This window comes from Lagopus muta, chromosome Z, assembly GCF_023343835.1.
Source record: "Lagopus muta isolate bLagMut1 chromosome Z, bLagMut1 primary, whole genome shotgun sequence".
NCBI classification, from domain to species: domain Eukaryota; kingdom Metazoa; phylum Chordata; class Aves; order Galliformes; family Phasianidae; genus Lagopus; species Lagopus muta.
In genome coordinates this window covers 68,803,801-68,825,163 of record NC_064472.1, presented here as the reverse complement: position 1 = coordinate 68,825,163, position 21,363 = coordinate 68,803,801, and the positions used below count along the sequence as shown (strand labels likewise).

The 21,363-nt window shown below is 40.9% G+C and overlaps 1 protein-coding gene and 1 long non-coding RNA gene across 3 annotated transcripts in view; one reads left to right on the top strand and one right to left on the bottom strand.

Moving 5' to 3' along the window:
- The first annotated feature begins 4,723 nt into the window (after nucleotides 1–4,723).
- The window catches only part of TEK (TEK receptor tyrosine kinase), a 35,820-nt gene continuing 19,180 nt past the window's right edge, over nucleotides 4,724–21,363 (top strand). Inside the window, exons 1-3 of the mRNA XM_048930781.1 lie at nucleotides 4,724–4,954; nucleotides 17,027–17,338; nucleotides 20,819–20,929. Coding sequence (XP_048786738.1) covers nucleotides 4,903–4,954; nucleotides 17,027–17,338; nucleotides 20,819–20,929 — 475 coding nt within the window. The 5' untranslated portion in view covers nucleotides 4,724–4,902. The remainder of the gene's footprint in view (nucleotides 4,955–17,026; nucleotides 17,339–20,818; nucleotides 20,930–21,363) is intronic.
- Nucleotides 4,972–13,102, bottom strand: LOC125686613 (uncharacterized). 2 transcript variants are annotated; one of them, XR_007373849.1, is made up of 4 exons: nucleotides 12,944–13,102; nucleotides 12,225–12,286; nucleotides 9,263–9,386; nucleotides 4,972–6,994 (listed from the first exon to the last, which is right to left on the bottom strand). It is a non-coding gene; the product is annotated as an uncharacterized LOC125686613 (long non-coding RNA). The 2 variants fall into 2 exon arrangements; XR_007373850.1 differs by lacking the exon at nucleotides 12,944–13,102 and adding an exon at nucleotides 12,401–12,632.

The following is a 21,363-nucleotide window of genomic DNA, read 5'->3' as shown; positions in this document are numbered from 1 at the left end:
AGAGTTCATATTTTGGGAAAAATGTTTGGCAGCGTAATGAATGAGCTAAGCATAGACTCACATCTTGGGTGAAGTCAGTGTAAAGTTCAGTTACGCAGTTAATCAAAGTTTTCTTGAGAATCACATTAAGAGTGTGAGATGATTTCAGAGGGAAATAATGGATTCCTTTTCTTCCTTCAAGATGTATCATAGCATCTCCATTTCCACACTGTATGAAGAAAAATGAAGAGAAACAGCAATAAAAACAAAGGAGAAAACAACTGTGTTGCGAAGCACTGACATCAAGGGTGCAGTTTTCTCCTTTTCACACAGGCATTGGAATATAACTAGCTTAGTTACTTCTCACTTATGCTGGTTCTTCACTACTCATAGTTTTGTTCTCCAAGAAGTTCTTGAAATATTGAAATTGTCTTGAAGTTGTCAGTCCCTTTTATCAGCAAAGAATTAAGAAACAAGAATTAATTTCTCTTCTGCGCACAAGTGGTCACAATAAAACCTGCACAGAGCCCATTTCAGCAAAATACAGGAGGCTCCCAAAGCATCCAGAGTACAGGCATCTGGCCTTAGTCAAGCTGATGTCTTTCACAATGTACTGATACTGCGGCTTTGAAGGACTGCTGTGTTCTTTCATCACTTGAACCTTCCTAACACTTGAGAAAAACCTGAGGTTTCCACAGATCCATTGTAGAAAATGTCCTTTCATTTCACTCACAAGGAAGTCACGAAAGCAAAACATCACTTTGACTAAGGTATGTTTTGTATACAGTGAAGGACTTTTGACAAGAAAACAAAAATGCTGAGCAAAAAAAACCATCCTAACTATGTAAATAAACTTGAGAAACAGGAGAAAAAAGCATGAAATCAAGGCACCTTCTCAGCACAGGTCCCAAGAAAGAGAAAGAACTGCGAAAAAAATATCCAGGCTGCTACTTTTCCTTTCCACCTTAAAGTTTCCCTACAACCACCACTACAATACGACCAGTTCCTCTACACTTTCCACACTGGTATTGCTCATCTTTGAACTACATACTGCAGAAGTCTGCACCTCCAGTTTCCACACTGTATGAAGACAGATCCCTCTGGACTGCAGCACAATGCTCATGCCTGGCTGGCCTTTCCTGCTGGCCTTTCCAGGTGGGCCAGGATAAGTCCAGGACAAGGCAGCAATGGCTGTGGTTAACCGCAGTGGTGTGCGATGTTCCACGGAGCAAAACAGGGTCTGTTTAAGAAAAGAAGCCCGAGCTCTGTAATTTATGATCCTTCTGCTTCACATTAGCTGATTACCGTGAGTAAGAATTCCTGAAGGTGCTTTACCGCCTCTTACTGTCACATATTAACATCAAGTCAAGGACAAAGCATTGGCTTGTTTCCAAAACAGCATAATGCAGCCAGACACTCCAAGAGGATATGTGCTTTCTGCTAACACATCCACCTGATTAAAGAAGTGCAGAGTGGCATTGTTTCTTTTTCCTCTTCGCATATCTCCATGCGCTGCAGCATGTATGAATGGGCTGTCCTTGAGACAAGCGTGCTGCTTATCTAAAGAGGAAAGCCTGGTGTCAGGAGTTCACAGCACTTGACATATCGTAAAATTAGCCTTCAACAAACAGAGTTATGAAAACCAATGTTTAATGTTAGCGTATATTTACATGTTCAAAGACAGTTTGTTTTCCTGCTTTAATAGTTTAAAAACTCTTGCATGCTATGTTGATGGGTATTCAGTTCTTCGTGTGCAAACCAACAGCTAACCACCAACACAGTCAACATCCCCAGGGAAGCACTTCAGAAACCACATGGGCAGGAAGCCATTCTGAGTCTCTCCAGACACCTTTAGAAAAGCAGAAGGGTGTAGCTTACGGGGTGCTAACACTGCTACAAGATTCAGTGAGGACATGCCTGTGGCTTCACTATATTGACCCATCCAGAAGTTAACAGCTTCAATTGACTCAGTGTGCAACAAAACATGGAGTAAGTCAGTGCTGTATTTTTGACTCACTGATACCCTCACTTTCAGCCCATTTTCTTTTGCTGATGATCTGGTGTTGACAGAAGGCTATTTCTAGTTCTACTCTTTAACTGTGGCTGTAGGCTGAGATTTAAGATCCTCCTGTTTGTAGATCCATCATCTTCAGCTGAGGACTGGATAGTACAGGATGGACAAGCACCGGGGATCCTGCTGTCACGTTACTGCTGCCTGCTGAGGGGGACAGACAGTCCTACCATTTCTGTGTCTTTCAGTAGTCAGAGGGATGAACAGACTGTAGAGTTAACAGAGCACATGACAGAAAACAAGTATAGCCACTGTCAAGAACCCTCAGTGTCTAATTACCTGAAGTGTAAGTATCAAACCATAGAAGGGGGGCTGGCAGACACGTATGAGTAAATCAAGATAGAACAGTGGAATCCTTTAAACTCTGCAGTCTGGCAATAGCTTGTAATCTGATTAATTTTAACTTCAGTGGAAGCAATAATCAAACTGTGATTTAAATGTCTTCCAAACAGAAACAAATATAAGATTAAACTCTTATTATAAATTATGTAATTGTTTGCTGTTTGCTGAATCTTTTCAGCAACTAATACGTATGTATATATATATGAATAGATGCTATTCTGCATGCCTTAAAAAATGGAATGATAGAACGAACCAAAACAAACAAACACATGAACCAGCTGAAGTTGATATCCCAGTCAAATTCTGACTCAGATAACCAGATCTTTCCTCTCTTCCAGCTTTAGCAAGACTCTGCAGTCTTTTAATATATATGAAGTATTGCATATCTGGGCTGGTTGCTCTATGCTTGAGTTAGCCACATTGCCATAGGATATTAAATGACCAGCAGGCTCAAGATAATTATTTTTTAAAAAGTGGGTTTCCACTGTAGCTGATCCATCTATTTAAAAATCGATGTCAACAACAGCCCACAAGCATTTTCTTCCATCTATGTTCATTACAAAAGAAGAAAGAAAGAAAGAAGAAAGAAAGAAAGAAAGAAAGAAGAAAGAAAGAAAGAAAGAAAGAAAGAAAGAAAGAAAGAAAGAGAGAGAGAGAGAGAGAGAGAGGAAAGAAAAGAAAGAAGAAGAAAGAATGAAAGAAAAAGAAAGAAAAGAAAGAAAGAAAGAGAAAAAGAAAGAAAAGAAGAAAGAAAGAAAGAAAGAAAGAAAGAAAGAAAGAAAGAAAGAAAGAAAGAGAAGAAAGAAAGAAAGAAAGAAAGAAAGAAAGAAAGAAAGAAAGAAAGAAAGAAAGAAAGAAAGAAAGAAAGAAAGAAAGAAAGAAAGAAAGAAAGAAAGAAAGAAAGAAAGAAAGAAAGAAAGAAAGAAAGAAGAAAGAAAAGAAAGAGAGTCTACTAAATTCAGAATCACAGAATCACAGAATGACAGCCTGGAGATGTGCAGATGTACGTCCTTGACGAATGTTGGTTGACCCCCTCATTGCTCGGCAATTAAAAAAAAAGAAACTGAGGGAAGGCCAAATCAGAAGAGGGTTAAATGAGTGACAGAGGCAGAGATATGCACCAGATGGGAAATGTAATAATACTCAGTGCCTGGCAGTACACAAAGTGTTGTTGCCACAGGAGGGACCTATACCAGAAGGTTTATATTGGCTAACCTGCAACTGTAGTTTGAATAATCACCTCCTCTTTGTGTCTAATAGAGGAAGAAAATGATCTCAGAAATCAAGTGTGGAGAAAATATGCGTGTGTGCAGAGGAACCAGACCTAGGAAACATCTTGTGTTCTGTCTCCTTAAACCTTTATTAAATGGATTTTTAGTAGTGTGCAGACTTCATCTGTTTTTTGCACCCAATCTGGACTCCTATATGGATTGGTTTGTGTTTATTTTTGGTTGGGTATGAGGAACATTGAATCTTCTGTGGGTGCTACTCTGCTATCCAGGTGTCACTCAATCTTCAGTGCCAAGAAATCCTTTGTAAAATCTGCAGCAACTGCAGAGTGTATCTTCGTAAGGAAATTAAATCAGGGTATGATGAACCCACACTCCCATTTCCAAAATGATGCTAAAAAATTTCTTTTTCCATACTTGTGTAAAGTCATTCTGAGTGTTAGCGTCTTGGCAGAGCTACGGGGCTTTCAAATTCTACAATGTCAAGTGTTATATTTAGTTAGCTGGCGAATATGATTGCCATTTATTTGAAATAAGTCAATTTATCTGGTGCTGCCTTTCCATGTATTTCATTAATTATACGTAGCTTTTGTGGTTTTATTTTGTGATTTTTTCCTCATGTTTACTTCTGAGTTTTGAGGCCCCCCCGGAGTGAAGTGGCATTTGCTGAAGTCATAAAAAACTCTGGTTATGATTTATTACCATGACAAGTTTTCAGTCTGTTTCCAATAGTCAGATGCAGAGAAAAATAGTTTCCAATGAAGCACCACCCGACTAAAGGAGTAGTTGGCTGGATTGGGGCTGGTGTTGGTCTGTGCTGGATTCAACTGGTTGCTTCGTTAGGGTTTGCTTCATGCCTTTATTACTGAGTGCTGGGATGCTACTCGCCTGTCGGGGGATGCCATCACTGTTCCTGTTTTGCTGGCTGCGACCAGCCGCTGTTTTCTGCTCCTGCAGCAGCTCCTGATAATTGTTTTGATGTATTGCTGGATGGGACGGGGCTTTGCACTGCCCTGTAGTCCAGCTGATATAAAAAAATGCCTTAAGATCCTGCCTTCCCATCCTAATCTACAAAGGAAACAGGAAAAAGGAACTTAAACTCCCTGTACTCAGACAGCAATGAGACTGTTCCAGCCTGCTCCGTTGCTGCAGTTCCTTGCCCGTGTCTTGTAAACACGCTGCAGTCCAGCATGCCGGAGCGGAACCACTGGTAAAATTTTGACCAGGGGAAGGATACTCCATGAGCTGCTGTAAGAACTGGATGGATATATTTTGGAAAGCATGGACCCTTTGGCACCTCTGGTTCTCTATGGATTCAGCCTGATTATTTCAGGTAAGCATTTGCTTTAATATCTACAGCTGGCCTGTCACGCCCTTCTTGCTTCCCAAGCAATGGGTGGGCAAAACACACAACTCCCCACTCCTCACACTGGGAATCACTTTATTGATTAATTACCTGTGTTTACTCCAGTATGATCACTTATCTCTGTGAGTTGTTCCCACAGCAGGCAAAGGGAGGAGGGCTGGATGCAAGGTATCAGGGAGTGTGCTCTGTATTCACAATCTGTGGCTGTCTCTTCCTAAACACTGAAGTCACTTGTTGACGCACACACTCACACTGCAAACTAGATGTTGACTCTTTCTGTGTCTTACTTTGTGGCTGTGCAGCAGGAAATGTTGGCACTTCCAGTTATTCCAGTGTTAGATTTTAGATAAGCTTTTGGTCAAGATTCTGCAGTTGGAACCTAGATGGAAGTCAGTGAACAAAAAGGCTGGAAATACCCACGTTGTTTAAGACTAATCAATAGAACTTTAAGTGCAACTGAAGAACAATTCAGTGTTAACAGCAAATATGATTAGTTATCAAATCAGCAGCTCGTCACAAGAGACATATGCAATAAAGCAAATCTTGCTTGTAGAACCTGGAACACTAATGTTAGAGATTTGCTGCTGAAGCCATCAAAGACAGAGTACTGAGGAAGCCTGCCCCTTCCTGAGCTGCTGCCAGTTGCTCAACTTTTAAGCATTACTATCTCCACCCATATTTTGATTCTCTAGAGAGTTTCTTCAAGGAAATCTGCGAGGGAAAATCTGCGAAACAAAAATACAATAGCTCTGAGCTCACTCCTTAAGATGTAAAGGTGCACATAGGTCCTTCTAGTCCATCTCCAAGTAAAAAAGTTAGATGCTGTAAAACAGCATATTGAGCTGCACTGAAAACCAGAAAGTAGCATGAAAAGGCAGAAGTCCTCATTGTAGTGTAACTCACTTTACAGTTTCAAATTTTCACAACTAGCAGCATCTTACTAGCTAAGTGACATTATGAACTAGTTTCTTTGAGATGTCACTGAATTTTTAATTACTTTGGCAGTGAGAATATGCAGGAGATTAACACAGGTAAAAAAATTAAGTGCTTAAAATCTGTTGAATGCGTGTTTGTGAGTATTTTTCTTTAGCCATTGCTGCAGTAGATTGTGGTTTTTTTGCTAATTCCTATTCTCCAGCTGAAGTTTCATGACCGCTTAGTGCTCACTGATCCAAGCACGGCCACAGCCTCAGGAGGCTCAGGCGGCACTGGTGCTGCTGCCATTATGGGCAGAGAGGAAAAGAAAGCCCAGTTCACCCAGCTCTTTCCCTTTTCCCTGCTTGCTATAGAGAGCAAGTAATTTTCATGAAGCCACGACCACGGGAGAAGCAAAAATTTGGCTATGCAGATTAGCAGCGCAGACCGCAGGGCACGAGGAGCCGCCCGGCGCAGCCTTTTCCACAGGGGCTCTCCGGGTTAGGTGTGTATCACAGTCACACCCGTCTCAATAGATCTGTCAGCTTTCCCGCTTTTGTTTGAGAATGATATCATGTTTCCTGGGGCGAGCGCGGGACGACAATGCGAGCCCGCTTCGCTCCAGATACCACAGGCGGAGCTCAGGAAGGCGGGCAGACGCTGCCCAGCAAGCAGCAGAGGTGCTGCAGCCCTCTCCCAGCGGTGTGGGCTGCCCTAGGCCTGCCTTTGTGGGGCTCCAGCTGCAAGGAACGGCCTTTGGTTTATCTCCTAACTTTAACAGCGTTACCCAATTAGCAGACAGATCTGAAGGCCTGATTTGGGTGGTGATATTCAGTACCTGCTTACCAGTGCTGCAGTGCAGCCTCTGCTGAGTGCATGCTACAGCAGTGCTTGCCTATTCCACAGCACACTTTCCTGTAGCAGGCCCACCAGTTCTGCAACAAGGAACAAATATCACAGTTTGTCTCTTGCTTGCTGAACACATCCTCAGATGGTCTGATGTTTGCTGTCGGCTTCTTGCAGCGTGCTGGCTGTCAAAAGTGATGTTGTGTGAGTGCTGCTTTAGCAAGATGGCCTCCTCTGGTAAGAGGTCTGCAGAAATCAGCAATAGTCAGAATGAGTTTCAAGCACTTTTCACTGACTGTTTCTGGCTTGTCAAATCTCTCTGTTCTCAAAGAGAGAAAGAATCTTCAGTGCTACAGCTCTATGATACCAATAACGTTAAATGCAAAAGGTTGCTAAAAATACTGGATTTCTTATTTTGGGGGTAGTTTTGATTCAGAATCCATATATAGTAAAGACTAACAAGGTTACCTTAGTCTTTTAAAGGGTAGCAGTGAAACTAACAGTGCAGTTGAATTTGATGCGACCTGTGTATAATCCCTATAGGTGGCTGAGCTTTCTTTAGGATCAGTAGGTGTTATCGTGAAAATTATAGATATAATTATAAAAGTCATCATTATTATATGATTCATTTACATGTTTAGAAAACAAAGCAGCTTTGAACATACATTACCAAATTCACACAAGCACATTTATGATGGTGTATGCTCTTCAGAACTACGAAGAGATGGTAATTTCTGGTTGCAGAATAGAAAGTCCTAACAACTCTGTTTCAAGATTTGTTTCTTCTTCCTGAAGCTTGACTTAACCTATAGAAAACCTACATTTTCTCTTGTGCACATTACTGTACTCTTTCTCAAAATGTTTGTGCTCACAGAGCCACAGAATGGCCCAGGTTGGAAAGGACCTCAGGGATCATGAATCTCCAACCCCCCTGCCACATGTGGGGCCAACCTCCACATTTAAAACTAGACCAGTTTTTCCAGGGCCCCATCCAACCTGGCCTTGAACACCTCCAGGGATGGGGCTCCCACAGTGTCTCTGGGCAGCCTGTTCCAGCACTTCACCACACTCATAGTAAAGAATTTCCCATAGTTAAAGGAAGGACCAGGTTTGTGTGTCTTTGGACATGCTACTGCCAGAATGAAAAAGCACCTGAACTTTGACCACAAACTCAGAGTGCTGTCTTTCTGAGCCTCTGACAGCTTAAGGGACACAAACCACATCTGAAATTTTTATCTCAGGAATTTTAGAATTACTCCGACTAGATATTAGATTGATGCCAGATATTTCAGTCACCAAAGTGATCAAATACCTTCTAATGTGAATTGCAGGAGAAAGTGGAAGAAGGGTTTTCACTCCTTAAATGTATTTCATTCGTAAGATCCAGGAACTGCACCTGCCTGCCTCTTATATCATTTATGCAGAGGATCCTGTTATCTTTTTCAGGAGCCTAAAGTTTAGACAGAATTTAGACTCCTGCTGAGATAGAGCCGCCACTGACTCCAGAAGTGATAGTTCTGTCACATGTATTATTAATGAACCTCTATGACCTGCTGACACCTTTTATCTCAGCACAGGCCCACTAAGACTGTCATTGATTACAAAATGAGTGCATCTAAATCTTGGGAGAAAGGAGAGCTGATCTTTCTTCTTGAGATTGCTGACTGTAGTTTTGCAAAAGAAAAAAGTTTAAGCAGTGACCATTATTACTGCCCCCTGACTCTGACTCTAGAAGCCAAAAACAATTTCAGGCAGCCCTGTGCACCTACTCTATGTGGACTCGTGAAAAGGTGATGATTCTCTTCCATTGTTTCTTTTTATCCTTAGAATTTGCTTTCAGTATGTGCCTGGTTCTGCCCCAAGGAGAGGCATGGTATCATCTCTCAGCAAGCCTGTGTGCCCAAAGGCCTTCCAAGCAGCTGGGAGCAGTCAGGAATAGAGAGGCATTGCAGCAGGCACAAGGGAATAGCTTCTAAAAGGGTGAAATGAAATAATCCACCATCCACATCTGTTAACGTGTGCCATTGCTTTAGATACAGTTTATACAGCTATATATTAGACTGTTTGGAGATCATAAGTAAGTTGGTTGGGTTGACAACTTTTTTGCTGTAATTTCACATCTGGAAAAAAAATAATTGAAATATTTTGTTGAGATTACTGATCTTATGTAAATTTAATCTGAAAGGATTTTGGCGGAGAAAATGGAGCACAGATGTCAGAGATGCTGACTGTAGAGCTGGTCCTTCATATCTCCACACTCCTTGTATGGAAAACCTGCTCTGTTATTGATCACGCACACTTGAGTCTGCTTGGCCCAGGCCTGTCTCTTTAACACAGATTTCTACAGCAGTTATTGTGGTGGGGAAGTTGTTGTGTAGGCACAGAACAAATATACCAAAAATGGATGCATCCACCACTTCTGTGAGATGGATGTACAGCTCCACGGCCAGCTCTCACCATGATTCACAAGGGAATATGTTACATGTACATTGTAACATATATTACAATACATACCATGTATTACTGAGCTCATCAGGGAGGATGCTGAGTCCTTTCTCACACAGATCTGCCCATCCCAGAAGATCTACTTCTGGGAGAATTCCTTGCAAGCCTCATCTTCTGTATTTGTGTAATGCACCTGGAACCCAAGGGGTGAAAATTAAAAGTGTTTAAAGAAGGTTCAGCAGAAGATATTCTCTGAAGGAGCTACCCTGTGCCAGTGGGAAGATCTTACTGAGCATGCTGTTCCACTGCAGGACACTCGCAGAAAGGAAATAGCATATATCTGAAATGGAGGCTTTCCTGTGGCGAGTTTTGAATGCTGATTGTTTCTTTAGGGTGTAGATCTGACGACTGTTGTCCAGATAACATGCAGACTAAGAACATGAACTAGTAATATTAAGTGCCATAAAGTAGCAACAAACCCCCAGCAGAATTCATTTTCTAACTCACCACTGGGAATAACAAGAACTCCTAGGCTCAAGAATAATAGATATTTTCTAAATTTTGAAAGGACCTTTGAAAGACAGATACCCATTATTCAAGAGTAATGTACTTCAACCTTCTTACTTCAAAGCCAGTTTTTGCCTGTCTGTTACTTTTATACTTTCTGTGTCACGTCAGCCTGACCGATGAGGTGGCATGGTTAATTTCCCGGAGCACAAGAAGTTTCTCTAAGACAGTGCAGTTCCAAACACAACTTCTGGCTGATATGGCTGATGATTTTCTCTTTAATTATTTTCGAGCTGTTCATTCCTGACCTGCCACTGCACAGCACTGTTAGCTTCCTGAATCACAAACTATACTTAATACCAGCAAAATTCCCTACACAGAAAAATCAGTAAGCAGCAGCTTGAGGATACACTACTGTAAAAGAAGAGAGTTTGCATATCCAGCAGCAAAAGCCCAGAGACACTTCTAGACACTGTGAATCTTTTGCATGCTGTATGCTCTGATCATGCTGTGAAGATGAATTGATTGCATATGTTCTTTTGCATATGTCATCTCACTGCATTCACACAAACCACATACATGCACAGTATACACAGCAGCCTCAAAAAACAACTCTTGCTGTTATGGACAAAATGATTCTTGCCTGCAAGTACTTTCCTGGTGGTAGTACCCATATTTGGCTGGCTACAAATCAGGCTAGATTTAGCTGAGTTGCAGGCTTGCTCTGCTCCACTTTTCCCACATTCTTCATCCTTTTTCAGCATTACCTAGCACAGTGTCAGCTGGTTGCTCAAGCAGTCCCTAATGGCACTTTTTTTTTTTTTTTTTTTTTTTTCCTGCTTTAATTGCTTATGGCAAACCACCTCTAAGGAGAAGTCATGAGAAAGCTTTCATCTTCTTTCTGTGCTTAAGTTACTCACAGGCACTCTCAACTTGGGAACAGCAAACTCAGTTGCACCAGCCTCTCATTATCACTTTCATCTTAAAAGATTACTCTGATAGGTTACGAAATAAATGGAATGTAGAGGAAATGATTTTGCTTCCCCTTACAAGAGGGAAGTTGCATTTCCTTCATCTTCTCCAGATGCACCCAAGGGCCCATGAGAAAACTTGAGCTTCGGTAGCTTTGGCGGCAGTTGTATTTCTCACACTTGGACTCACATCTTCCCACTACAAGTAGCAAAACAATGTTCTGTCACTAGTCTCTTGTACCTTTTTCACTTCACAGTGTCTTCGCTCCCAAAATAATGCCCTGTTGCTAAGAGTGAGCAGTATTGATTGAGCAATAAACCATTCCAGAGCCTCCTGTTAGCATCCATGGACATCCAGTAGGATTAATTCCACAGACAACAAAAATTATTACTGGCAAACTTGATTTTCTGGTCTTTTATGAGCTGTTTTATGAGCATCATTTCTGCATCTCTTTTTTGCTGCTTCACTTAATCCTGGTGCAGATACACTTAATCTGTTTGGGCTAACAATAGTCTCAGCCCTGTTTTCCTGTTGAGGACAGAGCTGTCAGAGGAGAATTTGACTCACAGTGAGTTGTTACTCAACCTGCTGCAGTCTTTGCATCTCAGAAGAAGTTTCCAGGATATCAACAGACTATTGAGTTTATGAAGTGAATATATTATTTCAAAGCCATCCATGCCCCCAGATTGTTTACTTTTCAGATAATGAAAAAAAATAACCAAGATTTATAAGAGAAATACTGAGTGCACTGAGAAGAAAAAAAGGAAAAAAGAGGGAAAAGAAAAAGAAAGAAAAAGAAAAAGAGAAAGAAAAAGAAAAAAGAGAAATGAAAAGATAACGGAAAAGAAAAAGAAAAAGTAAAAGAAAAAGAAAAAGAAAAAGAAAAAGAAAAAGAAAAAGAAAAAGAAAAAGAAAAAGAAAAAGAAAAAGGAAAAGGAAAAGGAAAAGGAAAAAGAGAAAGGAAAAAAAAAGAGAAAGAAAGAGAAAAAGAAAAAGGAAAAAGGAAAAGAAAAAAAGAAAGAAAAAGAAGAAAAAGAATCAATCCTGATTACCTTCCAAATTGGTGAATTAGTTAATAAATTTCAGTGTAATTTATTCAGTGCTTCACTAGCAGTTAATTGGACACTACACTTTTTCAGTAATATTGCTAAATTATTGCTATTTGTAATCCAGAATAGATTAATTACATTATTTTAGTTTGATGTGTACTTTATACAAAAAAATAAAACCAAGGAGGGTACCAATGAATGGCCAAAACAAGATAGGATGAGAAAGCTGCAGAGCTTTAAAACAAAACTGTATTCATTCAAACAGAGGAAGTGCTTTGGTTTTTTTGTTGTTTTTTTGTTTTTTATTTAGGAGACATGAAAGAGAGGAGTGCTGGTGACTTGACAGTCTGATATACATTTCCACAGAAATTTCACATTCCAATCTCAAAAAAATTAAGTTCTGTGGTTAGTATTATAATGAAAGTAAGAAACTGTTTTGCTCTCAGTGTAACACAAAACCCCAAGCACAGATTGCACCACAGCACTGTGTGGGTTATACTCACATTCTCAGGTAGCTCCTAGCAGGCAGTTCAAATTATATCATATTTCTTTCTTCTCACTAAATCTGATGAAGAAAAGGATGAAATTTACTGAATAAAACTTTCCTCCTTTCTGCCCTCACTTCCCCTTTTATTTAAGTAATACTCTGAAAGAATTAATGTCTCCACTCATTTCCTACCACAGCTCTTCTTTTTCCTTTGTTATACTCCAGATGCAAAGGGAAGGACTTCCATCCTATAGTCACATCAAGCAATTAACAGTAAAGCTCTCTAAATGTAAGGAAATGAAATACTGTAATAGCTAAACCACTTCTTTCCACTACTACTCAGCATTAATTAACAGCCAAAACAACCACTCAGAACTCTACATTCTTAATGAACTCTGGAAATATGGGCTGGTTAATAAATACTTGTTTGGGGGCAGTGGTTTATTACTATCCTTTGCCATGATGGAGCTGACTATTCTTGCTGTGGTGGAGGATTATGAGCTACATCATGGGATTAAACCATTTCCCAGTTTAGAGGGAAATTTGTAAAGGCATCATGTTAGACAGCAATTGTCTTGAATCTTTCCATGATTTCTTGGGGACCAGACAAGTGCTAAGTATAGATCACAAAATATTTAGGCAGCGACTTTCTGAGATGCAAGGACAAAACCTAACACTTTTCCATTCTCATGGTTCTTACTGTCTGCATTAATCTACATCAATAAGCTGTCTCACCTAGAGATTGCCCAATGCTGTTTCCAGATGATTTTTCCAGCACCAATTCTGATTTGAGAAAGCAATAATTCAAACTTCTACAGACCGTCTTGTTCTTTGAGCATGGGATGTGTTCCAGGGAATTTCTCAGAAGTGTTTCTTCTGCCCTTATGAACTGAGCTTTACTGGTGCAACACAGCACTGAAAACATGGTGACTGGCTGCATGAATGGCCTTTGGTCAGCTCAGCACTGCCAAATAATGTTTAACACAAGAGAGAGCACAGTCCTGTAGTTCAGGGTGGGACAAAAGGTCTACCTGCACGTGTTTCGCTGTACAGATTTCAGTGGACACACTATGAGTTAAACTTACTGCTTTAGAGGATGCTGTTTAGATGGTGCCATTTTCTCCATGCCAAGAGGACACAAAGCCCTGTGCAGCAATGAGCCTGTGTCAGAAATATCAGGCAGCAAATACTCTCCCGGTTTCTACATCAGCCTTCTTCTCTCTTCTGCAAATCTAATTGCACACACAGCAAATTGCCTTCCTGATAAGGTCAGTCCCCCAAGGACTGTGGCAGGAGTCAAAGGACTTTTCCAAGGAAACACAGAGTATTGTCACTGACACAGGGACAGGCTGTTTCCTGTCTCTATTTGTTGTACTTTTCTCAAAGAGTCAAATCCTGTTGTCCTTAATTGGTCCTTGCATGTTCAAAGTCTTCATTAATACCAAGGGTGGGACCTGCCGTTTTTGCCACCAGGTAATGAAAATCCATTCTCACTCAGCAAGGGCAGCTGTGTTAGCCCAAGATGCATTGCCAAGAAGATATGCTGTAGGAAGCACAAAGCATAAAGCACATGCAGATTTTACACTTTTCTGATTGGTTGTTTTGTTTTTCCGTAATCACTAACTCCCAGAGGAGACAAAGAAAGCCTTCCTGTCACCTCTGAGGCCTGTAGCTGTCTTCAGAGGGCCAGTCCTGCCAGGTCCTTGAGTTCACAAGTGAAGCACCCTCAGTCAGACTTGCTGCTAGAGAGCTGGTTTTGGAGATACATTAAAGCCTAACTTTTTCTTAGTGCAGAACTCACCAGGATGTATTTTAATTTCTGCTTGCAACATACCTCAGCTGTGAAACTTTAGCTCATATCTGGGGAATGAATCAGTCAGTGCTTATGCTTACACCCTTTTAGCCACAGAAAGGTCTTCTAGAGAAAACTCCAGAACATCTGCCTTGTTCTGTCAGTGTCTTGCATTTGAGTTGCTCTGCAGTGTGTGATATGACAAGACACCTCTGCTTAGACAGTTCATCAAAAGACTATCCACTGGTGGCTGGGTTCATATTCCTCTGGAATAGTCACAGGTATAGATGAGCAATAGGTCTGTGACGTGCTTGTTCTATACCTTGATTTACACAATTTATATCACTGCAGAGAAAAAAAACATTATGCAGCAAATACCCTGAATCTAATATGATATTTCTTTGCTATATCATATATAGGGACATAAGGTAACACAAAAACTAGGCCTCAAAACTCAGACTTCTCCTGACACTTTTTCTCAGCAGATGGGGAGACTGAGATGCAGAGAAAGAAGAGTTACTATTTTTACCTTTCAATGTGGACTTTCCCATGTAACATGCAGTTATAGTACATGCAATTCAACTTTTAGGCCATTGCTCCTTGTCCTATCACTATGCACCACCAAGAGGAGCTAGGCCTCATTGCTTTGCCTCCCACCTCTCTTTAGATATCTATAAACATTTATCAACTCCCCACTCAGTCTTCCTTTCTCCAGGTTGAACAGACAGACCTAGGTTGCTGTGTCTTTCTTTATACAGGAGATGCTCCAAGCCCTTCATCATCTTTGTGACCCTTTGCTGGACTTCTTTGAGGAATTCTGTCTTTTTTGAACTAGGGAGCCCAGAGCTGTATACAGTATTCTAAACGTGGCCTTTCTAAACAGGACAGAGTACATGGGGAGGATGTACTTGTACAGTAAGATGAACTGATTTTACTGATCTCCACCTTTATGCAGTACTTACTTTAAGGCCTGCTGCATCCTCTCCACAAGGTTTTGTTTCTCTATGGTGTGATCAAGAACTACCTGGGCTGGCACAGCACTGGGCTGGATGTGGTGAAGTCACTAATGACTCCTCCATCCCCAGCATGGGGAGCAGGGACAGGCACTCTCCCTGGGGTGCATGCAGCCTGCAGCAAGCACACAGACCTTCTGTCCCCCTGTATCTCGGGCTGCACTCACTTCTTTCAGTGAAGAAAACTTTGGAAGCAGAACAGCTCTAAATATTGGGTCTGTCTGTAAAGTACAAAGGATGCTTGTATCCAGAGCAGGAAAATTATATAGAAGTGATGAATAAAATAATCAATTATTCTTCCTGCTTCAGCTAGAAGAAAAAAATGTTATTTTCCCTTCTCCTTACTGTAGATTTAAAAAATGAACCGAAATGCTTATTATTTGCAGAGTTGACTGTAGGATACCTGTGTTTCCCTGCTACCACACACATTTGAAAATTAAATCTGTAGCACCCTGTGAGAGATTCAGATCATGATGACCGTTGTGAAAGAACTTCCAGCTTCATCTATTTCTAGTGGTTCTGTTTATAAAATATGCTTGTATTCCTGTTGATTAATAAGATACTCTAAAATAATTGGTCCGTTTCTGCCAGAGACTTGTTCTTTGAGTGCCATGGTTCCTGCTGCTTACTGTAAGTCCATTGACAGGTTACCATGTGAATAGCTATGGAATCACTAACCCTAACACATAAAATAACTGAAAAAATATTCCAAGTGCTCAAAATACTGCTAACTACTAAATCTAAAGACATATCCACCTCATGTCAATTCTCACATATCAAATACATGTCAAGGACATAAAAGAAATTATCAAAATGTCAGGCAACTCTTAATGGCAAAGAACCACACTCAAGGCACTGCTGTCCAAGTATCCACAGAGCAACGTGCTAGGATTTCCTTGGGCTTCTGCAACAGCTCAAAGAAGCAATGAAGTCTGGGAGGTTTATTTCTTCCTCCAAGAAGAGCAAAGCCCATCTGTTCTTCACATATTAAATATGTTTTAAAGTCCTACTAGAACAATTAACCACAGAATCACAGAATACTTGAAGTTGGAAGGGATCACTTGGGATTATCTAGTCCAGTGCCCCTACATCAAGCAGGATCATTTGGAGCACATTGCCCAGGATCACATCTAATCAGATTTGAGTATCTCCAAAGAAGGAGACACCAAAACCTCTCTGAGCAGTCTGTTTCAGTGCTCTGTTGCCCTCAGAGTAAACTTCATTTGTCTATGGAATTTCCTATGTTCCAGTTTGTGCCTGTTGCCCATTGTTCTGTCACCGGGCACCACTGAAAAGAACCTGGCCCATACACTTGACACCTTCTCTTTAGATATTCATAAGCATAGGCTAAGCAGGCCCAACTCTCTGTTCTGGAGAATCTCCAGCCTCTTTATCATCTTTATAGCTCTTTGCTGGACTTGCTGTAGGATCTCCATGTATTTCTTGTACTGGAGAACCCACAATGGGACACAGCACTCCAGATGTTGCCTCACCAGGGCAGAGTAAAGGGAGAAGATTGCTTCCCTCGATCTGCTGGTCACAATTACTTTACTGCATTCCAAGATACCACTGGCTTTCTTGGTCTCAAGAGCAGACTGCTGGCTTATGGTCAACCTGCTGTCCACCAGGACTCCCAGGTTCCTCACTGCAGTGGTGCTTTGCAGTAGATCAGCCCCCATACTACTGGTATGAGGTTATTCCTTCTAAATGCAGGACCCTGCACTTGTCTTCGCTAAACTTCACGATGTTCTTTGCCTGTTGAGGTCTCTCTCAGTGCAATGGCAGTGCAGTTCTCTGGTTTGTCAGCCATTCCACCCAGTTTGGCAACATCAGCAAAGTTGCTGAGAGTGAACTGTGTGCCTAATCTGTAACTTTTTGTTTTTCTGTAAAGCTGCGTAAGACCAAACAAGAAAGAAAGCCTGAGGAAAGAGTGAAATAGCTTCTTTGGTGATCTGACAAGCCAAATACTTAAAATCTGCTGTAAATTTTTTCCACTTGCTGTTTTTTCCCCAGGTAAAGTGGAAGCAGCACTGGACCTCATCCTTATCAATTCATTCCCTCTGGTGGGCAACTCAGAGACATCACTTATCTGTATCACTTCGAAGTGGCGCTCCCGTGAATCTATCACAATTGACCGAGACCAGGAGGATGTGACAAACCAGCATCGAGAGCCTCTGGAGGTCAGTGAAGATTCAAAGAGAGCCACAGCCAAGATGGTGATGTGGAAAAGGGAAAAGGCCAGCGAGACCATTGGAGCATACTACTGTGAAGGGAAGCTGAAGGATGAGGTGACAAGGATACACACCATGAAGATGCCACGGGGAGGTACTGTGTGAGGATCAAAACTGAATTCTGCATGTCATTGCATGCATGCTAGCAGTCATCCCTGTTTCACGGATGTGGTCACAAAAGTTGGCTCCGCAGCAGGCAAGGCAGCCTGGAGTCAGCTAAAATAGACTGGGCTCAATTCCGTGTTTTTTTTTAAGTGTAGGGTCAACTGCTTGATACTAGCTGCTAGTCATTTCCTGATGGAAGCCGATCAGATGTCTACTGGTACTCTACCTGTATTTGGCTGCTGCTAGGAATAAAATTAGGAGGCCTCAGGGATGCCATAAAACATTACAAATGGAAACTCCTTCACTGTGAGACTCCTTCACAGGTCTAGATCTATACAGGCAAACATTGCTATCCTTGTTTTTTAAAAGGCAACCTGAGCCTGTAAAATAACTGCCTATGGTCCAGGGAAGCCATGTCAGCCAATTTTGATTTGCGTATTCTCTGTCAGTATAGAAAAGAAAAACATCACAACAGTGGAAAGAAACGCAGAGAATTTCTTCTGAATCTAAGAAAATCATTCACAAAAGTCCACTATACATTTAGACAATTTTGTCCAGTTTTCTGCAGCAAATCATGTTTTCAAAATTTCAGCAGTTTGTCACAATTTACTGCTTTGCTGTAACATTTTACACCATGGCAGCTAGGCTGTGCAGGCACTTTCACACTTTTGTTTTTGTATGTTTTTCTAAGAAGAAATACCTTTATTGGTATCCCTCATAATTATACAGCTAACCTAGAAAAAAGTTCTTCTTTTGCATGAGCTACAACTAGTGTCCATTTGTTTTGTTTAGTATGGAAATGTTCCAAGAAAAGTGCCTATTTATTGGGCTCCTGTCATCTCTGACCAAATGTGCTCTTTGAAGACTCAGGATAGCCACCAAGAAAGGTCTGCATGTGCACCTCCTTTGCAGGGCAGACAACTGTTATTTCAAAGGAGGCAGCAGTGGGGAGGAGGATGTATGATAACAGTCCATGGAAGGCTCTGAAGGAGGCTCCTTCAACTTGACCATGCCTCTGGCTAAACACCAGTGAGCTAAAGCTGCCATGTGCAGCAACCTCCATGGCAGGATGAGGGTCCTCTGAATCCATCAGTGTGTTGCAATTAGCATCTTTGCACCTAGGCATAGAGAATTTAAAGTAACCAACTTTGAGAGCTCCCTGTGTGGGAGAAGTTGTTCCAACCAGAAATAACACAGCATTCACATGAGCATTAAGTAGGTTTCTACGAATCTTTTCTATGTTTGAATCTATTTCCTGAATTTTCTTTGTGAAAGTTCTGAATGACAAATGTTTGAGCTAAGAACTCATCAGTGAATGTGTGTAATCTAAACAGTGTAGACTGGTGAGAAAGAGTTACAACAGAAATTCTCAAAGCTATTGAGTCCACAGAAAGAGGAAGAAGAGGTCAGTGAAGGACTGTGCTGTTTGGCAAAGCATCTGTAGTTGGAAAACAGGACTTACTGCCCTTTACTGTTGCTGCCCGAATATTTTCTAAAGGCAGGGAGTGTTATCCAACAATAAAAATTCAGCAAGAGTTGAAATGAGCAGTTTCCCATACAAAAGACACAGGAAAGAGCAGCAGTTTTGAAAATCCAGCCACTGTTTTACGGCCTTAAGCCAAGAAGCTACTGAAACACTCGCTAAGTATTAATGTTTGGTGGCCCCACTGTCTTCTGCTCTGTTATGTACCTGCTGTCAGATACGTAGATACACTGAGCACTTTTGCCATGTAACAGGAAAGGTAACTGGCTCATTCTCCCATTTTATTCTATACGTGTGCCATTCTGAAAGTAAGGCATCTATTCTCCTGCATTTCTTTCTGTATTAGCATTACGATTACACAAATAACATTGACTCATGCAGTAAGAAGGAACAGGCTATGCTTTTTATATGTGATTATTATACTGGATATAGTATACATTTTTAGAATAGAATCCTTGTCTTGCGTCTATTGAAATTTGTTCGATTTCTCTACAAAATGATGTGTATTTTCTTATATATGATTTAGTTTCCCTCCCAGAAACTCTCCAGAGCAGGCATACAGACAATTATGGAAACACTATTGAAAGAATATTATGGCACTTACCCTGCAACTCAGTTCATGATGTCTCTATAAGGAATTGGCACACTCCAGATGTGAAATCACAAAACACAAGCCACAGTCTAAAAATAGTTTGGAATAGAGTCTACCAGAGAGCACGGGTTCCTTTCCATTGCAACAATACTGTGAAGAAAAAGTCTTGGGGCTAAGCTAAACACCATACAAAGAAAAGAAAATGGGAATACAAAGGTTTAGTATCTTGCTAAACCAATAAGTAGTACCTCTCTTAGGATCATTTGTATCTAACCATTTGTCTTTGGGAAAGCTGTTGATTTTTCCTGACTAGATCACAAGGTTCAACATGCATTTGTTTTATTCACAAATAACATCCAGCTCAGAAGCTGACTGTAAATTGGAACTGCTCTCAGCTTTCATTTTCTTGTTTTTAAAGAGAAATGACTACATTACTCTATACTGGAATTCTCTGAGATGTAACTTGAGATACCAGTGCCGTATCTGCTGTGTTACCTAATAACATGTCAGATCCTTCATATTTTCCTGCTGTACCATGCAGGAGGAGTCTGGCTGAAATCAGTTGAAAAACACTTGCAGATTCGTCAGAGCTACTTGAGAGCATATAAGGAGGAGAGGGAACGGCTGTTTACAAAGTTGGATAGTGATAGGACAATTAAAGCTGAGTACAAATCCAGTGGAAAAGTCCAAGGGAAAACCGAAACATACCATTAACCTACATGTAGAAAGTGCCTCCACTTTTTCAGATGGGTCTGTTTTGGGATAAGCAACAATGAGTTGCTATTCCCAAAATACAGTTTATTAAATACAGTTCATTCTTTTGTTCTTGGTGCAAACTAGCATTCCCAGTACTTACAGACGATGTGGTGAATGAATGACCAGCATAGGCCATGCTATCTCCCCCAGCCCCTACGAGACTGTAATCTGATCTGTCTCAACTGTTCTCCATTAGAAAGCTGAACTAGAGGAGAAATGAGGCATGCAGGCTGCATGTCTGCTTCTTCCTACAAGATATTTTCCAGTTCAGTATCCAGCCTGCTTTAAAAATGTCTCAAGGGATAAAGAAATTTAGGAAAGCATTTCACAACCAGTTGGAGCTCCTAGCTGGGAAGTGCTTTCAATTACTCAGCCAAAATCCTTTAAAAAAAAATAATTCCAAGTCTCAGTTTCTAGTAGCATTCTGCTGTTTGAGGTTATTGGTGAGTTCTCAGTATTTGCCAAACATAGGGATGGCACAGATGGGTGATGCTAAGTAGCTCATGTGTGCAATGAGGACATTTAAACATCAGAGATAGGTCACGCTCATAAATTAATCTCAGCTTTCAGCCCAGACACCAGGTACAGATAACAACTGCTGCAGTTTATCCCAAACTTATGTCCTATTTTGTTCGTAGCTTCATTCCACCCAGTGGCCTTAACAGTTACAGCAAACAAGGGAGAGCACGTGAATATTTCCTTCATACGAATGGCAGCAAAAGAAGAAGATGCGGTGATCTACAAGAATGGTAATTAACCTTTCTCTTGTCTCCTCATTCTGTCCTTGTCTTAGCCATCTGCCACTTAACTGCTTTAAAGTTACTGCTCACGTCCTCACTGTGAAGCTGGAGCAGACATAATTCCTCATGCATCCAATGTCCCTTAAAGGAGCCATCTGCCATACTTAAATATTGATACTGATCTAGTCATTTGCATTTCAGAATGCAAAATCCTATCTGCACTTTTCCTTTATTTCTCAGTTTTCCTTTTTCATTTCTTTTCCTATCTCCTCCTATTTTTGCCTGTTTCATTTTAGTTTTTATCTCTTTTCTGTACCTCTGTGCATGCTTATTTATCACATCTTTCTTTGCATTTCTACTGCTTTTCAAGTGCACACTAAGCTTGAAAGCAAGTGCAAAAGATGTCTTTTAGAAAGGGCAACACACAAAGCAGAGTTTATTAA